Raw genomic sequence first — 25,883 nt, 5'->3', positions numbered from 1 at the left:
GAACCTGTCTTGGCATAACTTGAGGCTGTTTCCTCTCATCCTGTCCCTGTTCCCTGGGAGCAGAGCCCAACCCCCACCTGGCTGCCTCCTTCTGAGTTGTGCAGAGCCACAAGGTCCCCCCTGAGCCTCCTTTTTTCCAGGCTGAGCCCCTTTCCAGCTCCCTCAGCTGCTCTTGGTGCTCCAGCTCCTCCCCAACTCTGTTCCCTTCTGTGAACATGCTCCATCCCCTCAATGTCTTTCTTGTGAGGGGACCAGGACTGCCCCCAGGACTGGAGGTGCCTCAGCAATGCCCAGAGGGACAGTCACTACCCTGGTCCTGCTGGCCACAATGTTCCTGACAGGATGTATCACCAGCTGTAGGATGGAGAAGGTGGCTCCTTAACTGTCTCAGCATCCTCTAAACTATCACTATTTTTCTCCTCTTCCACATCTGAATAAAAGTGAAATGTTAGATGATGTTAATAAAACTTCTCAAATGGTCCCCTAAGCAGCAGGAATTTTTCACTCCTCTGTGCACAGCCAGGCTTCCTGTAGCTTAAAGAGCTGGAGGTTGTCCTGTCCAGCACAGCACTCAGAGTTAACCAAACCCAGTCCCAGCATCTTAATCTGGCAATTTAAAGGTAAACTAAACAAATACCAGGGCTACTCAGAGCCCTACTGAGCAGGAGAAAGGATTCTTATAAACCATTTGCATGGTGTAAAGCAGACACAGAGGGAATCTAGCATGGCATTTCTGTCTCAACAGCCACTGCTCCTGGAGTCAAACCAAGGGCTACATCCCATTTTCAGAGACACAACTGACAGGGTTCATAGCTACAGATTCTCCTGCTTTCCCTCTATACTCTCTTGCTTTCACAGCCCTCTCCTGCCACCATGTCCAGTGCTTGATGCCCTGAAGAACCAAACAGCATCTGAAGAGAGACCAACCAACATCATCAGCTGGAAGACACAAAGGACCAACAAAATAAAGAGGAGAGTGAAGTGGGGAGGATGTCTGGAAAATAAGAACTGTTTATTTATCATAAATACGGATCAGCTAGGTGTGCAGCTTATCTCACATATTCTCCAGAAAGCCACACAGTGGAAAGCTGCCTCCCAGTTTCTTCCCTTTTTCTACAAGACCAGGATGAACTCGCTTATCCAGCAGCTCAGTGATATTTTCTGCCATGGGACTGCACTGACATGTTCCACCAAGAATATCTGTGCCTGCCAAAGGCAGCAAGCTGTTTCCATGCCAGCAAACTCCTCCTGCATGCTCAGACCTGGAGGTTTCTTATCTAATTAATTGATTTTTCCAGTGCTTGTTCAGAGCACAACGGTGAGCAGGGATTTTGTGAATGGGGGCATGTATTCACAGACCTAACAGGGAATCTTGCTGCCAACATCTGTTTTAAGAAAGGCCATTTTTAGAAACAGTATGAAATGAGGCTCTTCAGGCTCATGTCAGAAATTTGGGTGCATTATTTAGGCAACAACCTCTGGATTTTGTCCCCACTAAGAGCACTGCACTTGGAACAAGGTGATGATGTGGGATCTGGTAATTACAGGTGGCTCCTCCCTGTGCAGGGAGGCCTGGATGTCCCCAGCACTGTCCCTGCCCTCTGCCCATGAACTTGTGCTGGACAGTGCCTGCAAGCAGCTGCTGAGAGTGGCTGTGCCTCAGGCAGGAGATCAGCACAGAGTTCATCCTTCAGTCCTTGGGGCTCAGTTCTTCTCCAGGATTCTAGTGAGGAGTTCGTTCAGCCGGTTCACCATTGGCCTGGGATCCTCATTCAGTCCTGCTGCAATCATGGCATTCTCATAAATCTGAAAAAGAGAAGAAAGCACTAAATAAGCACCAAAGCAAACTGCCTGAGGGAGGAAGAGAATGTCCCTCCCAGGATCTGCATGCTGAAACCAAGAATGTCTTCTAGGGCACCTGCTAGGAAAACATGAGCCACAAGTCCCAGAAATACCCAGGGACCACAGCAGGATGTGACTCCTGCCCACTGTAACAGTTCACCCTGTTCCCTGCCATGCATGGTCTGCAAGCTGGCTCTGGGAAGGATGGTGCTGCTTCTGGAGAAGGTCTGGCTCTCACCTGGTCGAGCAACATCTGAGCCAGATCAGGCTGACTGTCCTTCAGCTCGCTGAGCTTCTTAATCAGAGCATGCCTGTAAGAGAGAGATCAGCACTGAGACTTGCTGAATTAGGACACAGAGAGAAATTTATTTCCAGAATGAGCAGCTAAGTCACAGTGGATCACCAAAGTCAACTTCCTTGCTTCTGTTCTGTTCTCTCTTCTCTTCCATCTGTCCCTACAACCCCCATGGTCCCCAGAGGGCTGCACACTGTGTGTGGTTGAAGGTGCCACACAGCCTCACAGATCAAGGCTCTGTGACACTGACTGCACTTAATGGGGAGGACTCTGCTAATTGGCAGCCTTACACTGCCTCCTCTCTGCCTCCACTTCCGAGAGGCTGCTGTGTCCCATGCCTAGTGCTGGTGCTGTCCCTACTTACCCTGTGTTGATCTCCAGGGTGGGCTGCAGGAGCTGGGCTCGCTCCTCCTGGGTCTTGGCCAGCTGCTGCATGCGCAGGAAGTGGCGGGCAGCGCCCATCTCGAGCACGGTGATCATGGCAGGGTGGGTGTCCAGCCGCGTGGTCACCTGTGGCACAAGCACCAGTCAGGGCAGCCATGGACAATGCATGTCCAGAATGCAAAGGTCATCCGAGGCTTGCAAGATCCCAATCTTGGGATCTTGCCTCAAATGATAGAGGCCTGCAGTAAAATTGGCAGCCCTCAACACATAGCTACCATTCAAGCAAATACTCCAGGAGAGAGACTTGAAAAAGCTTTCACAAATCAAGCATAAGCGAAGGATGACAAACTTGCAAAAACCCTTGATGTCCTCAACTCAACATTTCAGCACAATAATAAGGCATCGTAAAATGAGACTTCCAAAAGATTGTTATCAATGTGGAAAGCCTGGACATGTGGGGAAAGTTTGAGGACTTGGAGTCTCCTCAGCACAGATCCGCACCAAGCCTCCACATGATTCATTCCCATCCCACAGAAGGCTGCCTAAACCAGCAGGAAAGATGGGGGCCCAAATGGCCCCACAGTCCACAGGCAGTGGGCTGCAGCTGGACCCAAAGCATTCCTTGCCTATATACCTTTCTAGTCCACAAGGAAGAAAAGTCACCAGCCTCTTCTGGTAACCTGAGCATCGACTGCAATATGGGCTTTGCTCAACACACATTGAGATGTGGTTCTTCTGCTGCCACCCTGACCATCCAATGACAAATGCCAGCATCCACACCATTTAAACACAGGAGGCACAGAGAAAAATGTCTTCCCACACGGTCCAAAGAAAAATCTGTGGCAGCAGATCCCCAACCACCTGTCATCTTTTTTCCTTAGATCGTTACCTCCGTGGATCTCCTGTACTCAGTTACCCAGACACAGAATACCCACCTTCACTCCAGTGACTCGAGAGCCTAAGGCATTCCTCATCCAGGCCATCAGATCCTCAGCCTCCTTCTCTGTCAGACGTTCTCCAGCTGGTAGGGAAAGAGGGCACATCTGAGTGTGCATCTATAGTGTGCAATGGACAATGAGCTGAGTTTTCACACTTCCATTTCACACTTCCATTTATCAGTTATCTTGTGGGAGTGGGAATGCAGCACCACTCACCACCCACCTACATATCCTTATCCCAGAGTGTGCCATACCTGGAGAGGGCAGGCTCATGCCTTGCCAGGGGCTGCCTGCCTCTGTATGGGCACCAGATGTATGCACGGGGTTGAAATAAAATCATGGCAACTCCACACATGACATTCCATTTAACTTTGATCATGTGAGATGAAACCAGTCTCCAAAAACTCTTAAGCTGCCTCAGACCTTGAGAATGGAAGCCATGAGAATGGTGGAAGGCTCTTGCTTGGGAGCAGCAAGAGCAGAGGAGGAAGGTGTCCCCTCACTGGTTGCTCAGGGTAGCAGGACAGTGTGCAGCAGGAGGGGACAGGGGATCCTCATGGTACCTGGGCGGCTCTCCTCAAACTTCTCTTCCTTATAGTGATCGACAACAATGTCTGTCTCCACAGAGATCAGCTTCTTCTTGTCAAACTCCCGGAGGTGCAAGAGTGTCAGCTCATCAAACTGCTCATAGCAGAACAGCACCTGTGCCAACAAAAGGACAGTAACACATTGTTTGGGATGTAACAGCATTCCCTCCTTCACAAGGCAGCTCTGTACCAAACAGCAGGAACATCACACAGGAAACTCACAGGTGTTTCAACCTCAACCCCACAGTGGCTGTCACTCGGGGCCTGACAGGAAAGCCAACCTTTGGAGGGATTTGTTACCATGGGTGGCAGGTTTGCAGCTGAAAAAGTCCTGCTGCCCAGGGAAAGTGAGAACCAGCACTGACTCCAGTCCTGAGAGGGCCACCTGCCCACAGAGGACAACTGCATCACAATTACAGCCCTGCGCAGCAGCTCCCAGGCTCCTGCTCTGGGATCCAGCAAAGGTAGGAAACAGATATAAGAACCAAAGGTCTGTACAACTACTAAATCACAGAATATGCTGAGTTGTAGGGACCCATCAGGATCATTGTCCCAACTCTTGTCCCTGTGCAGCACACTCCAGCAATTCCCGTGTCTGAGAGCATTGTCCAAATGCTTCTTAAACTCAGACAGGCTTGGTGCTGTGAGAACTTCCCTGGGGAGCCTGTCCCAGTGCCTAACATCTCTGGGTGAAAACTTTCTGCTGATACCCAACCTAAACCTACCAGCTCAGCTCCAGCCATTCCCTTGGGTCCTGACCGGCAGGACATGTGAGTGGAGGTCATGAGAGTGAAGAGATCGACACCTGCGCCTCTGCTGCCCCTTGTGAGGATGTTGAAGACCACGGTGAGGTCTCTCCTCAGTCTCCTTTTCTCAAGCTGAACAGACCAAATGCCCCCAGCCGCTCCTCAAATGGCTTCTCCTCCATGCCCTTCACCATTCTCACGGCCCTCCTTTGGATACTCCTAACAGCTGAATGGATTTTTTTTAACGTTGTGGTTAAGAGTGTGTGACAGGTTCCTCCTGGCCTCATGCCACAGTCTGAGCAGAGGCAGAGGGGGCCAGGCAAAGGCACTGTGCTGGCAGGGCTCTATCACAGGCCTTGCTGCCCTGCTCAGCTCTGAGAGCCAGCCCTGACCCCTGCTGCAGCAGCTCAAGGTGTTCTCCTAGCTGTGGCACCACTGCTCACCCACCTCCATGTCCTTCTTCTTCATGGCCTCGAAGTAGGGCGAGTGCTCGGCCAGGTGCCGGTTGGGGGCACACAGGTAGTAGATGTTCCTGCTGCCGGCCTTCATGCGCGAGCTGTAGTCGGTCAGGCTGGTCAGCTGCCCCGCAGGCAGCGCCGACGACTCGTAACGCAGCAGCTTTGCTATGTCCTCCTGCAAGAAACGTGCTCCTGTGAGCTTGGCTGGGTCACTGAGCTCCACCCGACCCCTCCCAGCCCCAGGGATTCCTGTGCCTCTTGGCAGCCCTACAAAAAGGCTCAGGTGATTCTGAATCCCTCCTTTCCTGCCCCGGATATTAAAGAGGCAGAAAAGTGACATAGAGAGGATGTAGGTCAAGCTCTCCTGGAAATGGCAATTAGGCAGAAGACAACAGGAGGGGAAGGCCCATCTTTATTGCCTGTTGTAGTTGACATTGCACCAGGGAGGGCTGACAACAGTGTGGGTACAGAGACTCTGCAGGGTCTCAAAATAAATGGGAAGCAGCACCAGTCAGAAAGAGTGAAAGTTTAGGCACTAGAGAATCCATAGGTCTTGGTAGACCCAGGAACACAAGTGACGGGCATGCAAGTTCCATGGGAAGTAGCAGTCTACCTCATCCCAGCTCATGGTAATTTCTCCCATTAGCTGCAGTGTTTCAAGACTCCTCATACCTTGACATCCTGCTCTGCTATCGTGACAATCCCCTCTCTCATGAATACCCCATACTCCTCAAAGAATTTGGCATATTTTTCAGGGTCCTTCTTGCTCTGGTCAATGAAGAACTTGATCAACCTCTTCTGTAAAACATCACGGAGCTTCCTGCAGGAGGAACAAGCCTTTCTAAACACAGCTGCTAAGCCAGACAAGACATTTTAGGTAAACGTCTCTCTGTGCAGGGTTGTAGTGAGTTCACTGTCCCCTTTCCCTCATGGCTTTACATCTTTTCCTTGTATCTCAGTCCAGAGATACTCTTGCTTACCTGATCAGGGCACTCTCCTGCAGAAGCTCCCTGCTGAGATTCAGGGGTATATCCTCACTGTCCACAACACCTGGAACATAAAGCAGCCCTTGAACAGTGATGCAAACACAAGTGCCAGGTTCAGGAGGGCAGCCCTTGCCTCATCTCTGTGGAAGCCATCATCCACAACCTGCTATTCCTGGTCCCACACACACCTCTAAGGAAGCGCAGCCACTTAGGCAGGATGTCTGCAGCTTTGGTTTGGATGAGGATTTTGCGGCTGTAGAGGGCAACGCTGGAGCCCATTTCCCTGCTGATGTCAAACATGGATGGCTTCTGCAGGAAAAGAGACAGGAGATAACACCAGCACTGTGCAGGGTGCCCACATCATACTGTGGTCTTCCCTACAATGCTGAACCCAGTAAGAGCAGAAATACTGGCTCTCTTTCTTAGAAACCTACCTCAGCCATCCCTCTGCTCCTGCTGTGGCTCAGTATCCCAACTACCCTGCGGCACCCAGCCCACTGCAGAGGTGCCACACTGGATATTCCTCCCTGCAGCCATATCTGCCTCCTTTCCCTAAGGAGCTCTCCCATTCTCCCCTTTCAGAGCAGCTGGGCAGATATCCCACATTCCCAGGACAGCACACGTACTTGCTCGGGCACGTAGAAGATGCTGCGGATGTTGAGGGGAGCGTCGGTTTTGTAGTGCAGGACGTAGCGGGGCTTGTCGTAAGCCTGCGCTATGAAGCGGTAAAACTCCTCGTGCTGCCACTCACCGATCTCTTTGGGGTCCAGCATCCACAGAGCCTGTGCAGGAGCAGGGAGAACAGTTCCCATCAGTTCTGTGGCCTCCATGATGCCAGAGCAGGGAAACAGAACCTTTCAAACAGACTCTTCTGCACGGCCTGGGAGCGAGATGTGGCTCAGGCACATTATCAGTGAACAAACTACTGCCCCTCATCTGGCCTCGGGCCACCCTCAGAGGTAACTCTTGCCCTGCAACATATATAGGGCAGTTTTGTTTAGCCCAAAACAAAAGGGATTTGGCTAACCTCTTTTGCCTTGCCCTTGCCAATGGCCATCCTGGGCAGATCCCACAGCTCAAATGACTGGCAGTACTGGTCAAGTTCTTAAGGCCTAACTAGCAAGCAAAGGAAAAGCAAAAGTTTAAGTCAGCCTTTTCCAACCAACCTGCCTCTCTGATGGAGGCCACCGTCTCAGCTAAGAGTTTGTGAAGCAGCTCCTGCACTGTTTTCTGCTGATTTGTTCAGCACCTTGGGAGCTGCTTTGTGAACCACTGCAGGGTCACTGCTCCAGCACTCTTTCCCACATGAACACATGCACTGAAGCCATGAGCTCTAGCTTCCACCTGCTGCTGCTCTAACCCCCCAGTGCTTTCTGAAGCACTCAGCCCATGCTCACAGCATGTTTCAGTTTCCAGTACCTCAGCAAAAGACTCACACCTAGCAAAGATGTGGGACTCAGTGCAGAACTGTGTGTTTCCAGCTGGGTGAAGCCCATCTCAGCCACTGCCTCTCTTTGCCACTCAAGCCCAAACGAGTGGCAGGAGTGATTTCTGGGAACAACACCAACATCCAGCCCACCCTCAGAGCCTAAGGATTTTAGGTCCCTGGCAGCCCTGAAATCCTTAAGGATTCCTCTGCCTCAGAGCCTTGTTCCTTAAGTGGCTTCCCCTCATTTCCAGCACACACAAGTGTCCTGGAGGGTTTGCAGGATCACAGGTAGGATTACGGACTCACTGGGAGCTAAGGTGTTCTACAGTAGCTGTGTTAGGGAAAGTGCTGCATTCTCAGGGGCTCACTTGTAGCTAACAGTTATCCCAGTTAGACCAGAGAAGCCCCCAGCTCCATGCTGTGAGCATTCAGGAGCTCATCGAGGAGAAACCCCACCAGGGAACCAACTGTGGCTCTGTTTGCAGTGAACCGATGCTGATGTGTGGGAAAACACAAAGCCAAGATCCTGGATAAAGAAAAGGCATGAAATGGGAGCATAATGAGAATCAAGCTGTTGCTGTAACCCAAGGGAAAACAGACTTTCTGATAAGAAGATAAAAGTCCATGACTCTATTAAGGGCATTTCACCCCTTGCTTTACTACTGCTCTCCTCCAGGGAGCCTGTTCTATTGATTGTCAGGCAAAGAGAGCAAACAGCTGTCTAAAGCTATTTCTGGTTTTGTAATTTAAGGGGCACAGCTAGAAAGCCTTTGGAACAGAAACACTATTATACAGTAATCCAAATAAATAATCAGTGACTGATAACACCAATTACAGAATCTTAGATAAATTAACATAGTAAAATGTTTAAATACAGTCTTGAAAGTCTGTGCAGTCAGTGCCACATTCCAGGAAACAAAAAAGCCACACACATGCTCTCTACCTGCTCTCTTAGGTGAGAAAGCTTTAAACAATCAGAAGAGGAGATGCTGGAGGAAAATGATTAATAGATTTCTGTTTTAAAGATAATTAATTTCTCCCAAGTGATGCCTGTAATTGGGCCAAGAACATCTGAGCAAAATGGATCTGGCTACAGTATAATGCCAATGGTCAGAAAATGCCAGCATCAAGCAGTGCTCAGCTAGAAGCTGAGAATAAATCAGGCTGTGGGCTGAGCTGCTGAAAAACCCCAACCACACCCTGGCAGTGGCTATTCCATGTAAAGGACAGAAAGAACTGCAGTGAGAGGTGTCAGCACACCAGCAATAGGAGCAATCCCTACAGCACTAACATGTCATATGGCTTGAAGAGAATAAGCATTATAAAGCACTGAAATAGTAATTCAGGACAAGGGAAGATACAGATCTTGCTGATCTCCAAGACTTCCACAATAAATGCAAAGAAGCTGTTGCAGGTATGACTTCAGCTGGATTGTCTTCTTTTGTTCTAATAACTGAAGGTCTGTGATCACTGCAAGGTCTGTGATATCCTGGACAATCCTCTCCCGATGTCCAGGGACAGCAGCAGCTTTATGCTGTTTCCTGTCTCCAGTGGAGCATTACAGTGGTTCATCTCCATGAGTGACCTGCCCGTGGCCTCCACCTCACCTGTAATGTGTTAATTCTTCTCCCATTGAGGTACAGGGGAAAGCTGATGAAGTTGCTGTATTTTGTCACCACCTCTGGAATGGAAAGAAGACACAGAAGGGTCACCTTTGTGGAAACAACACAGCAGGAATTCCCTCAGTAACAGCAGGTGAAAGGAGTGGCAGGAGAGGAAAAAACCTGTAAATTCACCTCCCATCTGTGGGCACCAACAGACTTCAGAGAGCCCCAGGGGTAACAGCATTCCCCACCTCTACTCACCCTTAACTCGGTCTTCATTTGCAAACTCTTTGCAGTCTTCTTTGAGGTGTATAATAATCTTAGTCCCAGCTCTGACCCCAGACGCTTCTGCAATCTCAAACATCCCTGAACTAGGATTAGAAACAAATGCTGTGTCAGTTTGTACTTCAGATACACTCATGATAGCACAGAGAAACTGTTCAACTAAGAGCATGCACAACACTTCAAGGCCAAGAGGAAAAGGCAAAAACGTCTTGAATGCCTGAACACTCCTTGTGCCTCTGAGAAACCCCAAAAACCATGTGGCTCTTTTCCCCACAGAGACTCCAGACCCAGGACACACTGCTCTGCAAAGACACTAGCTACTGAAAACCCAAACCAGTCTGGTGTCTCAGCTTTCTCAAGAATTTAAATAATGCAGTAAATTCTTTATTCTGAGGAAATTTTAAGGAGATGCTGAGCTCGTCACCCTCAGAACCTCCAATTTCAACATGTCCAGCAGCCCACAGCTTTGCCATCACAGATGTTTGCAACTTCAAGCAAAAAGCAAAGGACGCATACAGCATAGGGTGACCCACAGGGAGACCCCAGCCTGCAGATCCCAGTGCTGCACAAGCTCTGCTCTCTGTGGGTGCCTCAAGCCAAACCTCAGAGGATGATTAGACCAACGAGGTTCAGTTTGTCCCTGTGGTGTGGGGCCCCTGAGCTGACTGCCTGCCTGCCAGCAGGGGTGGAACAGGAAAGGCAGGTACTCTGTCCACAGCATGCCTGCTCTGACAAACCAACTCTGTCCTTGCAGTTTCCACACTGGCACATTTGGCCATGCTTTGTTACTGTGTATAACTTGAGCAGGATCTAAACCAGTCAGCCAGGTCCTGAAAGAACATACAAGCCCTGTCTTTGCAGAGGTTTCAGGCCCTGCCTGGTCTGGACACACCTCCCATGCTGCCACCCCACTCTGCAGCCTCACCCATCAGATGACCAGTGGTAGCCCGGGTTGCCCGGCTCTGCTGACTGTGAGAACACCTCCACTTTATCAGCCACCATGAAGGCTGAATAGAAACCCACTCCAAACTGGCCGATGATTTTACTGCTGGCTTCAGCTTGGCTCTGCAGAGCTTCTAGGAAAGCCTGCAGGAACAAAGGAGACACAAACCAGCACGCAGTGACTTCAGGTATTGCTGGAGGTTGTGATCAATCCCCAGCTGGGCTCCTCAGGCACTGCAGCCTGGCAGGCCAGCACCCTCACCCCATGCTCCTGCTTCCTCCTCTGAGGAAGGCTCCCAAGGAAAAGGGTTTCTCCTCAGGAACTGCACCTCTGGAAAAGGGGAGCACTGCTTAGAGCAGTAAAAGGAAAACAAGCAAGGTCAATCAGGAGCAGGAAACCTTAAAATGGTGGCTCCAGACACAAAAACAAAAATCAGGTACGCATGTGCAACACCTTGCTGTGGGGACAGAGCTGCTGCTCCCCTGGACATGGGGTAAATGCCAAGTGGGTGGGTGCCCCTCTGTAAGGATGGCTGGGCAGGAGGGTGTTTGGCGTGAGGGCAGTGGGTGCAGCAGTGCTACACACAGGGCCCATCAGCACTGCCAGGGCTCCCTGGGCCTCCCACAGCACAGCAGGGACCACTGAAAGCCAGAAGACTCCACAGGCAGGTTTCACCTTCCAAAAGAGGTGTGATTTCACAGCTGGGCTGAGGGCCAAGGGACAAAACAGAATGAAAAATTACTGGAAGAACAAAAGTGGTTGTAACTGGAGAAGAGTTTTCTAAGGGAGGGAGAAGGGTCCTCATCCCAAGTTACCTTTGAGCCTGATCGAGCAATGGTACCAAGGTTAGAAACCAGCTCCTCCTGGGTCATCCCAATACCTGTGTCCTGAAAAGAAACAGCAATTGCAGCTCAAATATCAGCAGGGAATCATTGCTCCAGCAAACAGCACCCAAACAACTTCTGCCTCCAACTCCCACTCTCTCCTTCCCCTCTGAGTAGTCAATCCAACAGCAGACTTGCAGCTGTGACTCCATCTGCCCATGGCCAGGAACAGAGACTCAGAGGGCACAGAGCTCCAGGGGCAGCCACAGCTGCCTACAAACCACCAGGAAGCTCAGAGACTCTGGCCATTTCTCAAGGAAAGACAAAACCATGCCAGGACAGGCTGGATTCTACATCCCTCTAAAAAGCACAGGATGGCAGTGCAGGAAAGAAATGCCAACCCAGCCATGGCTCCACACTGCCAGATGTCATGCACTGAGACACCCTGCATTCCTGAACTGGTCTGAGGGGGAGTTGAAGAGCAGTGAGAAGCAGCTTGTTTGCAATCTGCAGATGTGGAACCAATACACTCACACTGGGAATCAACAGCAGAGCAGCAAATCCCTTACTCTCAGGTAATGCAGACCCTTGAATGCAAGCACCCCATGAACTGATCTCCATCTGCTCTGCATTTTCCCCCCTTCTTCTCCCCCTCACCCTGTGCTCCATGATGTGAGTATGAAGCTGTCAGCGTCCAGGAGAGCTGGGTATTGCATTCCCACGGGAACACCCTGACCCCAGCCAAAATACAATGCACCAGCTACACTTTGTGATGCTCTGCCCGAACTTCAGAGGCACACAGCTCCTTGTCATCCCCTGGTTATTCCAGAATTGCACTGCTGCATGCAGATAAACATCTCCCTGCAGCTCGCACATCTCAGGCAGCAGAGCCTGCAGCAGCACCACCCAGAAAAGGCTGCAGTAAGTCTCAAACCTGGCTGCAACTTCGATTTGCATGACACCCCAAGGCAACAAAGGTAACAGCAAACCCCAGCTAGGAATTGCCACCCTCCACACAGGGCCCCAGCAAAAATCTTTCCCTTTCTGTTGTTCAATGTGCTTTCAGACTTGCTCTACACACATTTTCCACGGCAAAGGGCAGGCTGCTGCCCTCCAGGGTGCCACTCATAAGAAAAAAGTGCCATTCCCCTTCCTAAATCCCAGCAGCTCCTCTACCTGACACAAGCACCCCAAGAACCCACTGCTACATGTTCTCTGAGCCGCTGAGGTGAAAAGTAGCCAAGTGAAATGTGATTCTCATTCCCATGAGGGATTCAGCTCTACCTGAGTACCTGAGCATGGTTATCACAGCTGACAGCAGCTGGCACATCCAGAGTGGGCTCACACATTCCCAGTGCCTTAGCAGGGGTGGGATTTGGTGTGCAGGGTCAGCAAAATCAGCTGCAACAGAGCTGGCAGCTGCTAGGTGGCTTGGAGATGAGGTGCCAGAGTGACCTATGCCACCCATGGAGCATTTACTGGGCTTATTTTCAACAAAGTAAGTTAATGTCACTATGTATTTCTTGATGCAATGTTTAACTTCTCTGAAGGATTGAACTGTTCAGCTTGTGAGGTGCATGTTGGTAAGACATTTTCCTGCACCCCCACAAGTCACGGCACAGCAATCCCTTTCCCTTAGTTAAATACAGTAAGGCCAGTCAGCTCACTTGGCTGAGAACAGGGATGATGCCCAGTAAGATCTCAACAGCAAGAGATCAAAAGCCAAGGAAAACAAACAGCGTATGGCAAAATCTCAGGAATCTGACATGGTCCCTTCCCCCAGGGAAGAAAAAACCAGAAAGAACAGCTTTCAGCATCTGGTTCAGTTTTCCTTCATGCCAGACCCTGAAGAGAACTCTGATCCACTTCTATTTATAGCACAGCATGTCATTCCCAAATTCCAGTGTGTAAAAAAAAAAACATCCTTACCCCATTAATTTATTGGCTATTGAATTCCTAATGCCCTGCCAAACTTACTGCAGAATGCTTAATGACAATTCCTGGAGACTGCTTTGATGAGGGTGAATCTCATGAACAAAGAAAGCAGGACTCAAACAGCCAGGATGCTGACAGGGGAAGCAGAAAGCGAAGATCCTGGAAAAGCAGACATTTCCTACTGCAGGAAAACACCTGGGTGGATTAGGATGAACACACCATCAAGATTCAACCCACCCTTGCCATATCCACATTTCCTGCAGCTGCCCTTTGGCTCCCTTCCCCACATGGAGCTGCTCGGGGGAATGGAAATAAAGTGGCAGCGGAGGAGAGATGGGAGCTGAGCTCTGCAGAGCAGGAACTCTGCAGTCATGGGAAGCAACTGAACCTGCCTATGAGCAGCCCACCTCAGGCTGGGCCCATGTAAGTGCTGGCAGCTCCAGCTCCATGAAATCCAAGGAAGCAGCTGGTGGAACTTCTACTGCCCTTCTCACACCACTCTGTGCTGCACCAGCTGCTGCTTGGCTGCTGGGTGTCTTCACCAGGAACCACCATGGCATCACCCAACCCCTGCAAACACCTTCTATCCACCACCTTTGCTCCACCATCAGCATTACAACTTCTCTTGCCCTGCACACAGTTCTAGCCCCCCATTCAGCCTGCAAGAAAAGCTTTATCAGGCTGACCACAGCCACAAAAGAGCTATTTGTAACAGCAGAAAGCAAATTGTACATGGGGCTTCTCAAATTACAAAATGCAAGGGATATGCTCAGAGTTCCATGTGCCAGGTGTTTCTCTACAGCTTGGGTAGACCAAGACACAGAGTTCAGTGTGCTGACCCTTCATTAGCCGAATGTTAATTACAGAAGACCGGCTGCTACCCAGCAGAACCACTGCCTCCTCACGTGGGTGAATTTCTCCTCTGGTACTTCTCAGGGTGCAGAGTAAAAATCCTCCCCAAACCATCCCCTATAAAAGACAACAAAGAGGCTGCAGACCTTCAGACTACGAAGGGCTGGTGGCCACAAGTGTTGAAGTAAACTCAGTAACATTTACCCCAAAGAGACATCACCTGAACTTTGTTTCTAGCACTGTTTTATGTGTGGAGACCTCCAAGGTACCAAAGCTGCTGCTGACCTGCACCTTTGTGCCTTCTGAGCCCTTTGTTCTAACCCTGTGGTGAGGGTGCTGGATGTTTGCAGAGACCTGCTGTGTAAGATTAGTTTAGCTTTGCTCATTACCTGAGTCCAGCTTAAAGTACTGAAAGAAAGTCCCAATTGGAAGCTCCCAGTTAGAGGTACCTGGCTGAACTGTTGTGTCTTTCACTTTGCTTTGCTGCAAAACAAACACCTGAAACATTTATTTCAGTGAAAACCTCAATGGGGCATCAGAAGAACACTGACTATATTGTATAGACATGCTGCTTTCACCAGTTGATAAGGTAATAAAATCCCAAAATGTCTGATTAGCAAATGTGCCCACTGTTATTTAAATACTTTGATTAAAGACTTCAAATTCACAAGACCAGGACAGCAGCTGAACTAAAGCAACCTTCTGGTTTAGAATCATTAAAGCATCTGCAGCAGCAGCAACCAGCAGATGAAAAGCCAGAATAAAACCGATGCCTGTGAACACGAGGTAATCTTGGCCTAGTACATGGAAGTTGTCCAAAGCAGAGAGCCTGAGCTTTCCTTTGCAAAACCACAGGCTCAGCCTCCACCCATCCAGGTCTAAATACCCACTGTCCAGAAAAGTACTGCCTTTCATCTACTTTGAATTTCCCATTTTTATACAAGATATGCTCTTATTCTGCCGTGAAGAGAACTAAAAGATTGTGCACTTCCTTCCTTGGGACACAGGTTATTTGAGATGTGTTGTATTTCTGGGTCCTGGGCTTATTTGTTAAAGATAATGCAACCACTGGAAGCTGCAGCCCATCCCTGCAATCTGTGGCACATTTCTGTAGATTTAATTCCACCTAAGACTTGCTAAAGTACAGCCACATTTACCCCTCTATCTCCACCTGTCCATCTCCTGCTTCCCCAAGCCCAAGTGACACACAGATGCTGCAGTGCAGGTCACCCTCTCTGCTGCAGCCTGGTCCCATAGGGGAGAGGGACCTGCTCCCCACCTGCCCCAAGCTCTGTGGGACACAAGGGTGCATCTGCACTGGCCTGCTGCAGCCCAAACAGCCCAATCCTTACTGGAGCCCCAGCACAGCCCAGTCCTTGTTACAGGCTGTTTGTAACTGGTGAGGCAGGAGAGATCTGCTCAGCGATACAGGGAGCTGTTGCAGGGAGGAGTGGTGTTTGCAGTCATTTTAACTCCTCCCAACACAGCAAACTGGTGATTTTGTGGCTTCACAGACACTGATTTTGGATGACGGCAACAGAGACATGAAAGCCCAACAAAGGGAACTGAGCCGCCCAAGCTCTGGCAGCGACCACGCTGCTTTCCCGTGCTAGAACAGCAAGCACACTCCCTCCCCCAGCAGAAGCAGCCATCAGCTCTGTAAACATTTCAAACCATTTCCTCCAAACTGTCCTAGCCCTAAATTAAGCACCAGCAAGGAGCGGGGCTGCAGCCCTGAGCTCACACATCAGCACCAGGCACAGCAGAACTGTGCTGCTCCAACACCACCACAGCACAGCCAAGCGCCTGTCACCTGCTTGTCTCCTCACGCATGGGGGCACAGGTGCTCAAGGTGAGCTCTGCGCTCACAGAGCCTTGGGGTCTGTAACAGGCTCTCTGTTCCCACCTCAAAGGGTCCAAAACCACATCAATAAAGCCTCAGCACGGGGAACTGCAGAGCTCTGCAGAGCTGTTCTCATTGGAAACACACCCCTCACATTTTCAAATGGATTTTCTTAAGCACTCTGACCTTGCAGGCTGTGGCTGCTACAGATGGAGCTGTCCTAGAAACATGAGGCAGTTTTCAAAGGGATGGAGGAAATTGTGGAATTTGTTAAAACAACAGGACTTTGGTGAAGGAAGCAAGGTGGTGGAATTCAGTCAACACGCCCCTCTTAGCAGATACTACACTGCAATGCTTAGGTGGAATATTCCTGAATGAGGACATCCATCAGAATTCTGAGTCTTGCTGTGCTTGTGACTTATGGAATTCAGTCCTGGCAGAGAACAAGGAGAACTGCAGTCACTGAACAGAGATGAGTGCAGTCCCATACCAGATCTACATAATCCCCCAGGAATGTGCCTGTAATGGCCATCACACATTACAGACCTGACTTTTCTCAGCTCAATAAGACGCAAAGAGATGCTACAGGGCTTGGAAAAGGAGGGGAGAGATTCAGCAGATCCAGAGGCAAAAAGCAGCATGAAGATCTGAGAAGGATCCAGGGATCAGGGTGAGACAATGGGACCTTTCTAGGAATAAAAAAGGAGTGACCATTGCTACAGGTCATATATGAAGGACCTGCTGCCTCTTTTTTGGTAGGTCCTAGTGGGTACAGAAAGCAAAACAGTGGCAAAGGGAAGATCCATCTCTGCCTCAATCACTGCAGCAAGCTTTCTTTCACCTTTGCATTCCTGAAAGGCAGAGAAATGTTCTGAATGACGCTTGTTCACAGTAATCATTATATGCAGTTTGCTTCTTCAAGAAGTTATAAATAACCCCCTGACTGGAGGTAAGGAGCTTTCGGCACTCTGGAGAAGCCAAAGCTATTAAAGAGATTGGAGCAGCGTTGTTCTCGCTGCTCCCCACAGCCCAGGACTGCTGCAGTTAAAAGCCTCCTAGTTAAGACTCATTTAACGGCATTAGAGAGGCACTGGCAGCCAGGCAGGGGGTTATAAAAAGCCCAATCCCTAACCCATCTCACTGGGATGGCATCTGAGGCACCCTGCAGGGTGGGCAAGCAGCTCTCCAACCAAGCTGCCAAACAAAGGGAGAGCTTCCACAGGGAACAGGGCACGAGAGGTATCAACGTCTTGATGCAATCAGATGCTTCATGTCCACTAGGATCTCAAAAGGGAAAGGTGAGAGGCAGGAATGATCCCCTGCCTGGGGCTAAGCAGGGGCTCCTTAAGCAATTGGTGTTACACCAGAGTCCTAAAACTGCAACAGTGTGACAGGAATAGCAAAGCCCCTGCACCACGGTTTGAGAATCCCTGCTTGGTGATTGTGTTGCCCACTGACAAGCACTAACTTCCCCATGGCAACTGCAGCACTTGCTCTGCAGAGGAACAGAAATATAAAATAACTGTGCAGCCTCCAACAGCCCCCTGTGCTTTTGTCCCACGTGAAAAATGTCAGCCTGTGTGCTCTGTCTGTGCCACATCTCCCCTGGACCTGCCATGGTCACTCAGGGCTGCTGCTTCATCCTCCTCCTTCTCCTCTGCTCTCCTAGGAATGCGCACAGCTATGCTCATGGCTGACACAGCTCCACAAGGAAAATGACCAGTTTGCCTTCTTAATGTTAGGAAGTCTGCCAAGAAAACACCAAAACTGAGGCTCAGCCTCCCACCTTGGACAAGAGCCACAAGCAAGATCAAAGTACAGAGAGAAGGCCCAACACCACTTCCCTCCCCACGCTGAGGCCCACAGGTGACTGTTCTTACAGACTGTCTCCCTCCCAGTCAGCATTTTGTCACCAGCAGGGACGACCAAAACCTGGGCACAGGGGAGTGCTGTGTTACTGCCCAAATCTACAGTCCCAACTGTGCCTGAGGGCAGAACCTCAGCATCAGCTGGGCTCAGCCTGTCCTGGAGCAGGAAGAGAGAGACAGGCAGGAACGGAAAGTTCTTCTCACTACCCTGGCATTTATTTCCCCTCTCACTCGAGGGAGTGAAAAGGTCTGCAAGTAACTATGTAACACCTCAGACTTAAGGAGGTGCATGAAAACCTCCCCAAAGGTCAGGAGGAAACCAGACTCACAACTTACCCACTAGTGAGAAACTCGCACAACCTGGGAAGTGCACTAGGCAGGGGTACTGGGAGGAAAGCTACTGGTACTTCCCAACAGGGAAAGAAGGAGCAGCAAATTTTCCTATGGCCACAAGCGGGGAGCAGATAACATTGCTGGTTCCTCATCAAGTCCTGAGGTTACAGTCTCATGAACCGGAGCCCAGCTCCAGACGGAATACTTGGGCAGGCCTGGGGACTGTGCTGCTGTTCAGCTTCAGTGACTCTTCACAGGACAAAGGCCAGTGATGAGAGCAGCAGGGAGTAACACCCTGCTGTTACCAAAGGGAACTACCTGGATGGTGATGGTTCCCTTTCCACTGTCTGTCTGCAGGTGGATCTCCAGCTCTGGCAAGGCCTTCCCTTCCGTCATCAGCCGGTGGCGCAGCTTCTCCAGCGCATCGCTGCCATTGGAGATCAGCTCCCGGATGAACACCTGGGGACGAGACACAGCCTGACCCTGCAGCCTGGCCCTGCCCCCTGCACAGCCCTCACAGAGACCTGGGAGCTCAATGGCTCCCACAAACTAACTCCAGCTCCCCAAACTGTGTTTCCCCATTATCTGCCAGGAGAACAGTTTATCCAAACTCAGTGTGAAACTGCAGAGGCTCAAGGCTTGGAGTCACTTGGCTATACCTACAAATTGTTTCAAAAAGACATTTTCAAGGTGTCTTAAGAAAACATCATTCAAGAAAGGCTGACATGAAAGCTCAGGACTTACTGGGAACTGAACAGTTATTCTCCCAGCTCAACCATTTTGGATGTATCCCTTGACAGAGTTGTGACTTTGCCAACAGAAAATCTCCCAGCAAATTATGGGTGTCTTACCTCTTTCTCTGAGTACAGGGAACGGGCAACAATGTCCAGCAGTTTCTTTGTTTCAGCCTGGAACTCATGTTTAGAGGCTGCACCTGGAATAAAGATTAGGGTTGGGTTTGTTCAGCTTGGAGAACTGAAAGCTCAGGGAGCACTTAGAGCCCTAACCAGTGCCTAAAGGGGCTCCAGGAGAGCTGGAGACAGACTTTGGACAAGGGCCTGAAGTGACAGGACAAGGGGCAATGGCTTTACACTGCCAGAGGGCAGGGATAAATGGGATACTGGGAAGAAATTCTTCCCTGTGAAGGTGGTGAGGCCCTGGTACTGGGTGCTCAGAGCAGCTGTGGCTGCCCCCAGATCCCTGGAAGTGTCCAAGGCCAGGCTGGATGAACACAACCGTACTGGCATCCCTGCAGGTAGGGAGCTGTGCCCAGGAAACCTCATCAGAAAAAACTAAAACTACAAAACATCTCAGCTGAAAGACCATCCGTGGCCTTTTTAAAATAGCAAGAGGCATTAGAGAACTCCTTTCTCCTGCAAGAGACATTAGAAAACTCTGAGAAAACACAGGGAAAAGCCATACGTCCCACATCACCTCTGCCATGCCTTGAAGGCAAGGATGTACATCCCTCAGGGATGGGGTGAAGCTGGAGTGTGGGCAGCCAGCACATCAACCCTACCAGGGACTTCACAGCCTGGCAGTCTCAAAAGTACCTCCAGGAAAACCACAGAGGCACAGAGTTCAGATGTTATTTCTGTTCTGGAATAACTCATTGCTCAGACTGCTTACGAGCACCTCTCCCTGCGGCTGTGCAAAGCAGTTCATTCTAGCTAAAGGGCTGACACCAGGACTCTCATCACACCTCCACGATCCACAGCAATGACCTGGGCAGACACAGCTTGCTTCTGGGACAGAAAATTCTCTTCAGCCAATTCCAGTGCCTGTGGAGCCTCCACACATACGCATGACCATCAACTGCCTGGCTAAGCCCATGGATGCAGTGTTCATGTCCTTGTTTCTCAGAAAAGGCCATGCTGACCTCCACACCCAGGTTTTGGAGGTAATGGTGCAACACAGATGGAAAGGATGTGGCGAGCAGTACCTGCACTTCCTCCAGAGGCAGCAGCACTGCTGAGGAGGGCTCACCTGCAGCACACCTTGACCCAGGTGCACCCCAAGAGCATCCCCACAAGACGTGTGCCAGGCCCACCTTTCACGTTCTCTGTGTTGCTGATGATGGTGTGCAGGGGCTCCTCCTCCTTGCTCTCTGCCGTCTGTGTGCTGTACATCCGGACAGCAGGAATGCTGGAGGCAGGAACGTTGTGCTGGAGGCTCCAGCGGTGGAGTATTTGTCTTTGCAGACATGCTGCTCCTTTTGCTAAAGACACAAGTGAAGATATTTCAATACATAACACAAGTCCAGCACCAACAGGAGCGCTCCTCAGAGGTCCCACCTAGGTAATCCCATGGTGGGCGTTATACTGTCTGAACAGCCCCCTCACAATCCAACACCCACCACTTCCCTCCAGAATTGCCTTCACGGTATAAGAAAGGCAAGTTCCTACTTTGGCTCCTCTGAATTAAAATTTTATCCAGAAGATGAGAATTAGCAGCTTTCCCACTGAATTAACCAGTCAGGAAGAGGCAGTCTGCAGCTTTCACTGCTGTTACCTGGCTAAGCTGAAGACAACTCCCACATCACTGCCTGTGAAAATATAAATTGGCAATAAATGTTTGGCCTTTGACTGTCCAAGCACAGGGATTACATCCCCCACCAAAGCTGGGTCCAGGGCAAGCAGCACATGTAGCAGTAAGGCCACCAGTCACAAAATCAGTGGGGAAAATGAGACCAGTCAGGAAATGGCACAAGCCCCCTTAAGGTCAGGGATTCCAAGTTCTCCTCCTTTTGTTATGCCCAGGTGAACCTAAAAGTCTTCTCTGTGTTAGGGGATGAATCAATTCAAACCTGGTCACAAAATGACCATTGCAGCACCATAGACCTCTGTCCAAAGGCTGTTCCTTGGAGTGATTTCTGAATAGCTGGGAGAATGCCAGAGCAGGATCCCAGAGGGTGAGGACCTGACCCTGCAGCTGCCCTGGGGTAGGCAGCATCTTGGCCTCCCCCAGTCCTGCAATGAACATAAACAGGCTGGACTGATCTGGGAAGCAGAGGAGGGACCAGGACAGCCTGGGCAGAGCCAGGAGAACATGGATAAGCAGCAGAAGTGGCTGGAAGCAATGACAAGCTCAGGTTTCCCTTACAGCTCGCTCTGTGCCTGGGGGCTGTTTCATCGAGCAAGGGAAGGAGGCAAACCCTACACCTGACATTTTCAAGGGGCCCTTTCTTTGGATAACTGGGTCCGAAACCAGCCAAAGGCTGAACCAAACCTCATTAGTATGCTGGGAGTCCCAAAGCGCATCTGTGACCTCCTTGGAAACAGCTTCCAAGGCCATCCCTTGCCCTCCAGGCCCGCTGACAAGCTGAGGGAGCTCAGCTCCCTCCTGAACCTTCCTCCACCTTGCCACAGCCCTCGAGTGAACTCTGCATTCCAGCCCTTTCACCAACATCCCTCATCCTCTAGCTCAGGCTCACTTCACAAGTGCTCTGCAAATCTCCTGCCCCCCACAGCAGGTCCCACAGTCAGTGTGGTCATCAAGAACAGGTCTTGTTGCTCCAGACCATCATGCTGGGCTCTCACTTGCTCCAGACCAGGTGGACATGAACCCCTGAGCCTTAACAGCACTTCTGTCTCCTGCACCTCATCCTCAAGAGCTGACAGAGGAAGCTGTCAGTCCTTGTGCTTCCTCCTCCTCCTCACAGAAAGCTTTGAATCAAGATCCACTTCTCCGGCCAGAAGCTTGAATGACTCCCCAGTCATGCTGCCCTTAAAGAAAAGAGCCCACAAATAGTTCTAAATGCATCTGAACACCTCCCACACACATAACTGCGCTCTGCGTCACAAACAGCTCTGCCGCATTATCGCAGGACACGTTCTGGAACTCCCGTTCCACTGCCTGTGCTGGGATCACCTGGGAAAGTGGCAAGGAAAACAACCCTGGCTGAGGTGGAAAGCAGCAGAGCACTCACTGTCCAGCCCCTCAAGCTTCAGAGGGGAAGGGCCTGCAGCTCAGGGTTTATATATATTTTATTTATGTATTTACATCTTTTATACTCATTTTATGCTGGGTGCTGTAGGATACTGCATTGTACATAAGCACACACATCTCCCAAACAGCAGAAATAAAAGAGAATTTTGCTCCCTCACTCTAGAATCCAAAAAAAACCCCACAGATCTGCAGCAGCTTAAAACCTTAAGTTTACTTCTGTCATCAGATGTCCAGGCAGCAAAACCCCAGAGCCCCCACACAGATCACCCCCAGCCCATGAACACCAGCTGACTCTAGAAACTACAGCTACTTATAATTTTATTTCTGGCTATTTATAATTGTTGATGTATTCACATTTTTTGCTTCCCTACCTCCAAAGCACAATAAATCACCACCCATCAATTCGGAAGTTACTGTCAGATTTGTGCAGTATTTGGTCTTATCATCCTTAATTAACAGTCCCATGCCAGGGAGAGACACAGCTCATTAAATACAAGCTGCAGCATCTTCAGCTCAGTTGCCTCTCCAGAGTCCTTGCCTGGAGCAAGGGAGCAGAAAAGGCTCCTGGCTATTCTGGGTATAAAACCACAATTATCAGCACACAAGAGCTATTGAGAAGCACCTGCTGAGGTAACGGGTTATGTGCTACTCATAATGAGCCTCAGAAACAAATTCCTAAGCCCAGGCGACAAAGAAGGAATAGCTCTTGCCCTAGATAAGCACTGTGATGTGTTGGGGCAAATCAGGGCTTTTGATACTGAGTTAATCAAATGTGGAGCTTTATCACAGCCCACAGCCCTTCCTGTTCCCATCACTGCACCGTGAGGGATGGAGAAACCCACATTACACCCCAAATTCCACCTCTCTGTGATCCCAAGTGATCCCAGTGTGCCCACGGCCACAGACCTGCCTCACACACTCACAGCAAACACAAAGACCCTCAGGGGCTCCTTTCAACCCAGACACCTCAGTGATCCCGCAGCCAGCCCCCCAGGAAACACAGCCTCTTCTGGAAAAACCACTGCAGTGAGCAGAGCCCAGCACCAGCCAGAGAATTAGGGTGGGAAACCCTGCACAAAGCAGTTTGTGGCTCAAAACAAGAGAAGAATTTGGGTCAGCAGGAGCCCAGGGAAGCTCGTGCAGGGAAGAGCTCCAACAATTAACACTCCCAGCTGAGATCTTACACAAAAGGGCTCCGAGCTGGGCACCAGATCCCCGGGAATCTGGGGAGAAGAGATTCCCTGACTGACCCACTCCGAGCTGGGCACCAGATCCCCGGGAATCTGGGGAGAAGAGATTCCCTGACTGACCCACTCCGAGCTGGGCACCAGATCCCCGGGAATCTGGGGAGAAGAGATTCCCTGACTGACCCACTCGCACCAACACATCTCCCGGAAAGCTCTGCAGCAGCTCCAGCCTCTGAAGTGGTGAGAGCAAACACTGCCAGCTCTGCCCGGTGAGGGAAGGGATGGCTGTCCCTGCAGCCAGGACCCGACCCAAAAGACAACATCTCCTGCCCCTCGCTCTTTATCCCCACCCCACACACCTTCTGCTCACTGCTTTTTCCCTGAGGGCCTGAATGACAGGTTAAGGGATAAAACTCAAAACTCGGGCTCTGCTGGAGCAAGTTTAACCCACCAGAGGCAGCAGCTTTGTTCCCAGACATGGATGCTAACAAGCCTCTGGGGATTTCTGTAGAGGAAGAGCTGCATTGCCCAGAAACACCCAAGTGGCACTCTGTGACACAATAAATCTGACAACCCCACCCTGAAAGTGACCCTATTTGTCACACTATTTCTTCTGTCACATTTTCTCTTCGTAACCTGCAGTGAAACCACAGACAACACCAACAACATGCACATCTGTCAATTAGGGGCCACACAAGACAAGGAAACGGAGCACAGCGCGGGCTGCTGACAGGCAGGACGCTCCTCACCATGCTCTGCTTGATGGCAGCTCACAGGCACAGTTCCAGCCCACGAGGGCCTTGATAATGGAGCACATCCCATAACTGAGGCCTCAGAGCTTGGATTTCCTTAGCACTCACTCCTGCCAGCTGTCTGAGGTGAAACTTCAAGTGCACCCCTGGGAAATGCAAACCCTTCAGGCTCATCTGCAAAGACCCCTGGGACTGCCACGGCCAGAGAACAGCAACGCTGCTGCCTTCTGCTCTCATGCAGGTCCTTCTCCTCTGAGCCCAGGTACCCGGGCTGCGCACCCTGTGTGAGCTGGGACATGCAGCGGGACGTGAGACACCATGTGAATACGCTGTGCAGCCCGAATGAGCCAGCAGGTACCTCTGGATGTCCTGCACGCCTCATAAAGGCCAGGAGACGAACTGGGAGCGCTGTATGAACCAGGACATAAACATGGCTAAGTTATACACCCCTACCGGAGCCAGGACATGACCCTCACCACGCCACACGACCTGAGCGTGCTGTACGCCCCGTATGAGGCAGGACATGGCCCTGAAGCCGCTGGTTGCCCTGAGCGCGCTCCCTGCGCGACACGAGCCCGCGCCATTCCCTGCACAGCCCCAGAAGAACTCGCCCCTCCCCGGGAAGGAGCTTTGGGCGTTCTCGGGTCGGTTCACCGGGCGCCGTGCGCGCTGCTCCCGCGCTGCCAGGCCCGCGCCCGTTCCGACCCTGCCGAGCGGCCGCGGCCGGCAGCAGCCGAGAACGACGGGGCGCTGCCTGTGGGACACGGACCCTCCGCACCTCCAGAGGACGCACAAGGCCGAGCGCAACTCCGGGCAGGCGCGGCCGTCGGGCCGAGCCATGGAGGTGCGGCCGCCTCCTCGGCCCGGGGCCCGCGCCCCTCACGCCGCCCGTCCCCCCTCACCTGCGGGCGGGCGCAGCCGGGGCGCGGCCCGGGAGCGCCGCAGGGCCGCGAGCAGACACCGCCCGCCCCGCGCCGCCGCCATGCCCGCGCTGCCCTCCCGCGGCGCACCGCGATGACGTCACGGGGCGGGGGCGCGCGGAGTCCCCCGCGCGCGGCCGTGCGTGACGTGCGCGCGGTGACGTCAGGCTGCCCCTCAGCCCGCGCGTGCTGCTCCCCTCAGGGCCCCGCCCGGCCCCCGCCCGACCGCCCTCGGGGGCACCGGGGCTCGGGCCCCGCCCGACCGCCCTCGGGGGCACCGGGGCTCGGGCCCCGCCCGACCGCCCTCGGGGGCACCGGGGCTCGGGCCCCTCCCGACCCCGCCCGGCCGCCCTCGGGGGCACCGGGGCTCGGCCCCCGCCCGACCGCCCTCGGGGGCACCGGGGCTCGGGCTCCTCCCGGCCGCCCTCGGGGGCACCGGGGCTCGGGCCCCTCCCGACCCCGCCCGGCCGCCCTCGGGGGCACCGGGGCTCGGGCCCCTCCCGACCGCCCTCGGGGGCACCGGGGCTCGGGCTCCTCCCGCCCGCCCTCGGGGGCACCGGGGCTCGGCCCCCTCCCGGCCCCCGCCCGACCGCCCTCGGGGGCACCGGGGCTCGGGTTCCTCTCGACCGCCCTCGGGGGCACCGGGGCTCGGCCCCTCCCGGCTCGGGCCGCGTCCCCTCAGGCCTGTCTCTGTCCCCTCAGGGCCCCGCCCGGGTCCCCTGACGGGGACGTTTCCAGGGCTCTGCCTGGAGGTCGGAGGCCAAGCCCAGGATGCCGTTTCCAAACCGCTCCTGTTGTGGTGGTTAAGATCCCGTTCGTGCTCCTGAGGACTTGCCAGGAAAGGGAGTCAGACACAGGTTGCAAACGCACCCTGCTCCCCCTGTGAAGACAGCCCTTCGGGAATCTCACGGGGACGGCCTCGGG

The 25,883-nt window shown here is 52.0% G+C and overlaps 1 protein-coding gene across 1 annotated transcript; it reads right to left on the bottom strand.

Moving 5' to 3' along the window:
* Positions 1–982: 982 nt before the first annotated feature.
* Positions 983–25,045, bottom strand: TRAP1 (TNF receptor associated protein 1). The gene is made up of 18 exons (XM_068206580.1): positions 24,942–25,045; positions 20,203–20,370; positions 19,004–19,086; positions 18,471–18,611; positions 11,313–11,384; positions 10,480–10,640; positions 9,531–9,640; positions 9,273–9,346; positions 6,863–7,018; positions 6,425–6,545; positions 6,231–6,300; positions 5,923–6,070; positions 5,240–5,425; positions 4,023–4,161; positions 3,457–3,542; positions 2,502–2,647; positions 2,081–2,153; positions 983–1,806 (listed from the first exon to the last, which is right to left on the bottom strand). Exons 1-18 carry the CDS (start codon positions 25,021–25,023, stop codon positions 1,705–1,707), a joined length of 2,118 nt encoding a protein of 705 aa, XP_068062681.1. The 5' UTR covers positions 25,024–25,045; the 3' UTR covers positions 983–1,704.
* Positions 25,046–25,883: the final 838 nt, after the last annotated feature.

The sequence above is a fragment of the Anomalospiza imberbis genome, chromosome 16, assembly GCF_031753505.1.
Source record: "Anomalospiza imberbis isolate Cuckoo-Finch-1a 21T00152 chromosome 16, ASM3175350v1, whole genome shotgun sequence".
In the NCBI taxonomy this organism is placed as follows: domain Eukaryota; kingdom Metazoa; phylum Chordata; class Aves; order Passeriformes; family Viduidae; genus Anomalospiza; species Anomalospiza imberbis.
Note: the sequence above shows the minus strand (reverse complement) of the source record. Positions and strands in the feature narration are given on the sequence as shown.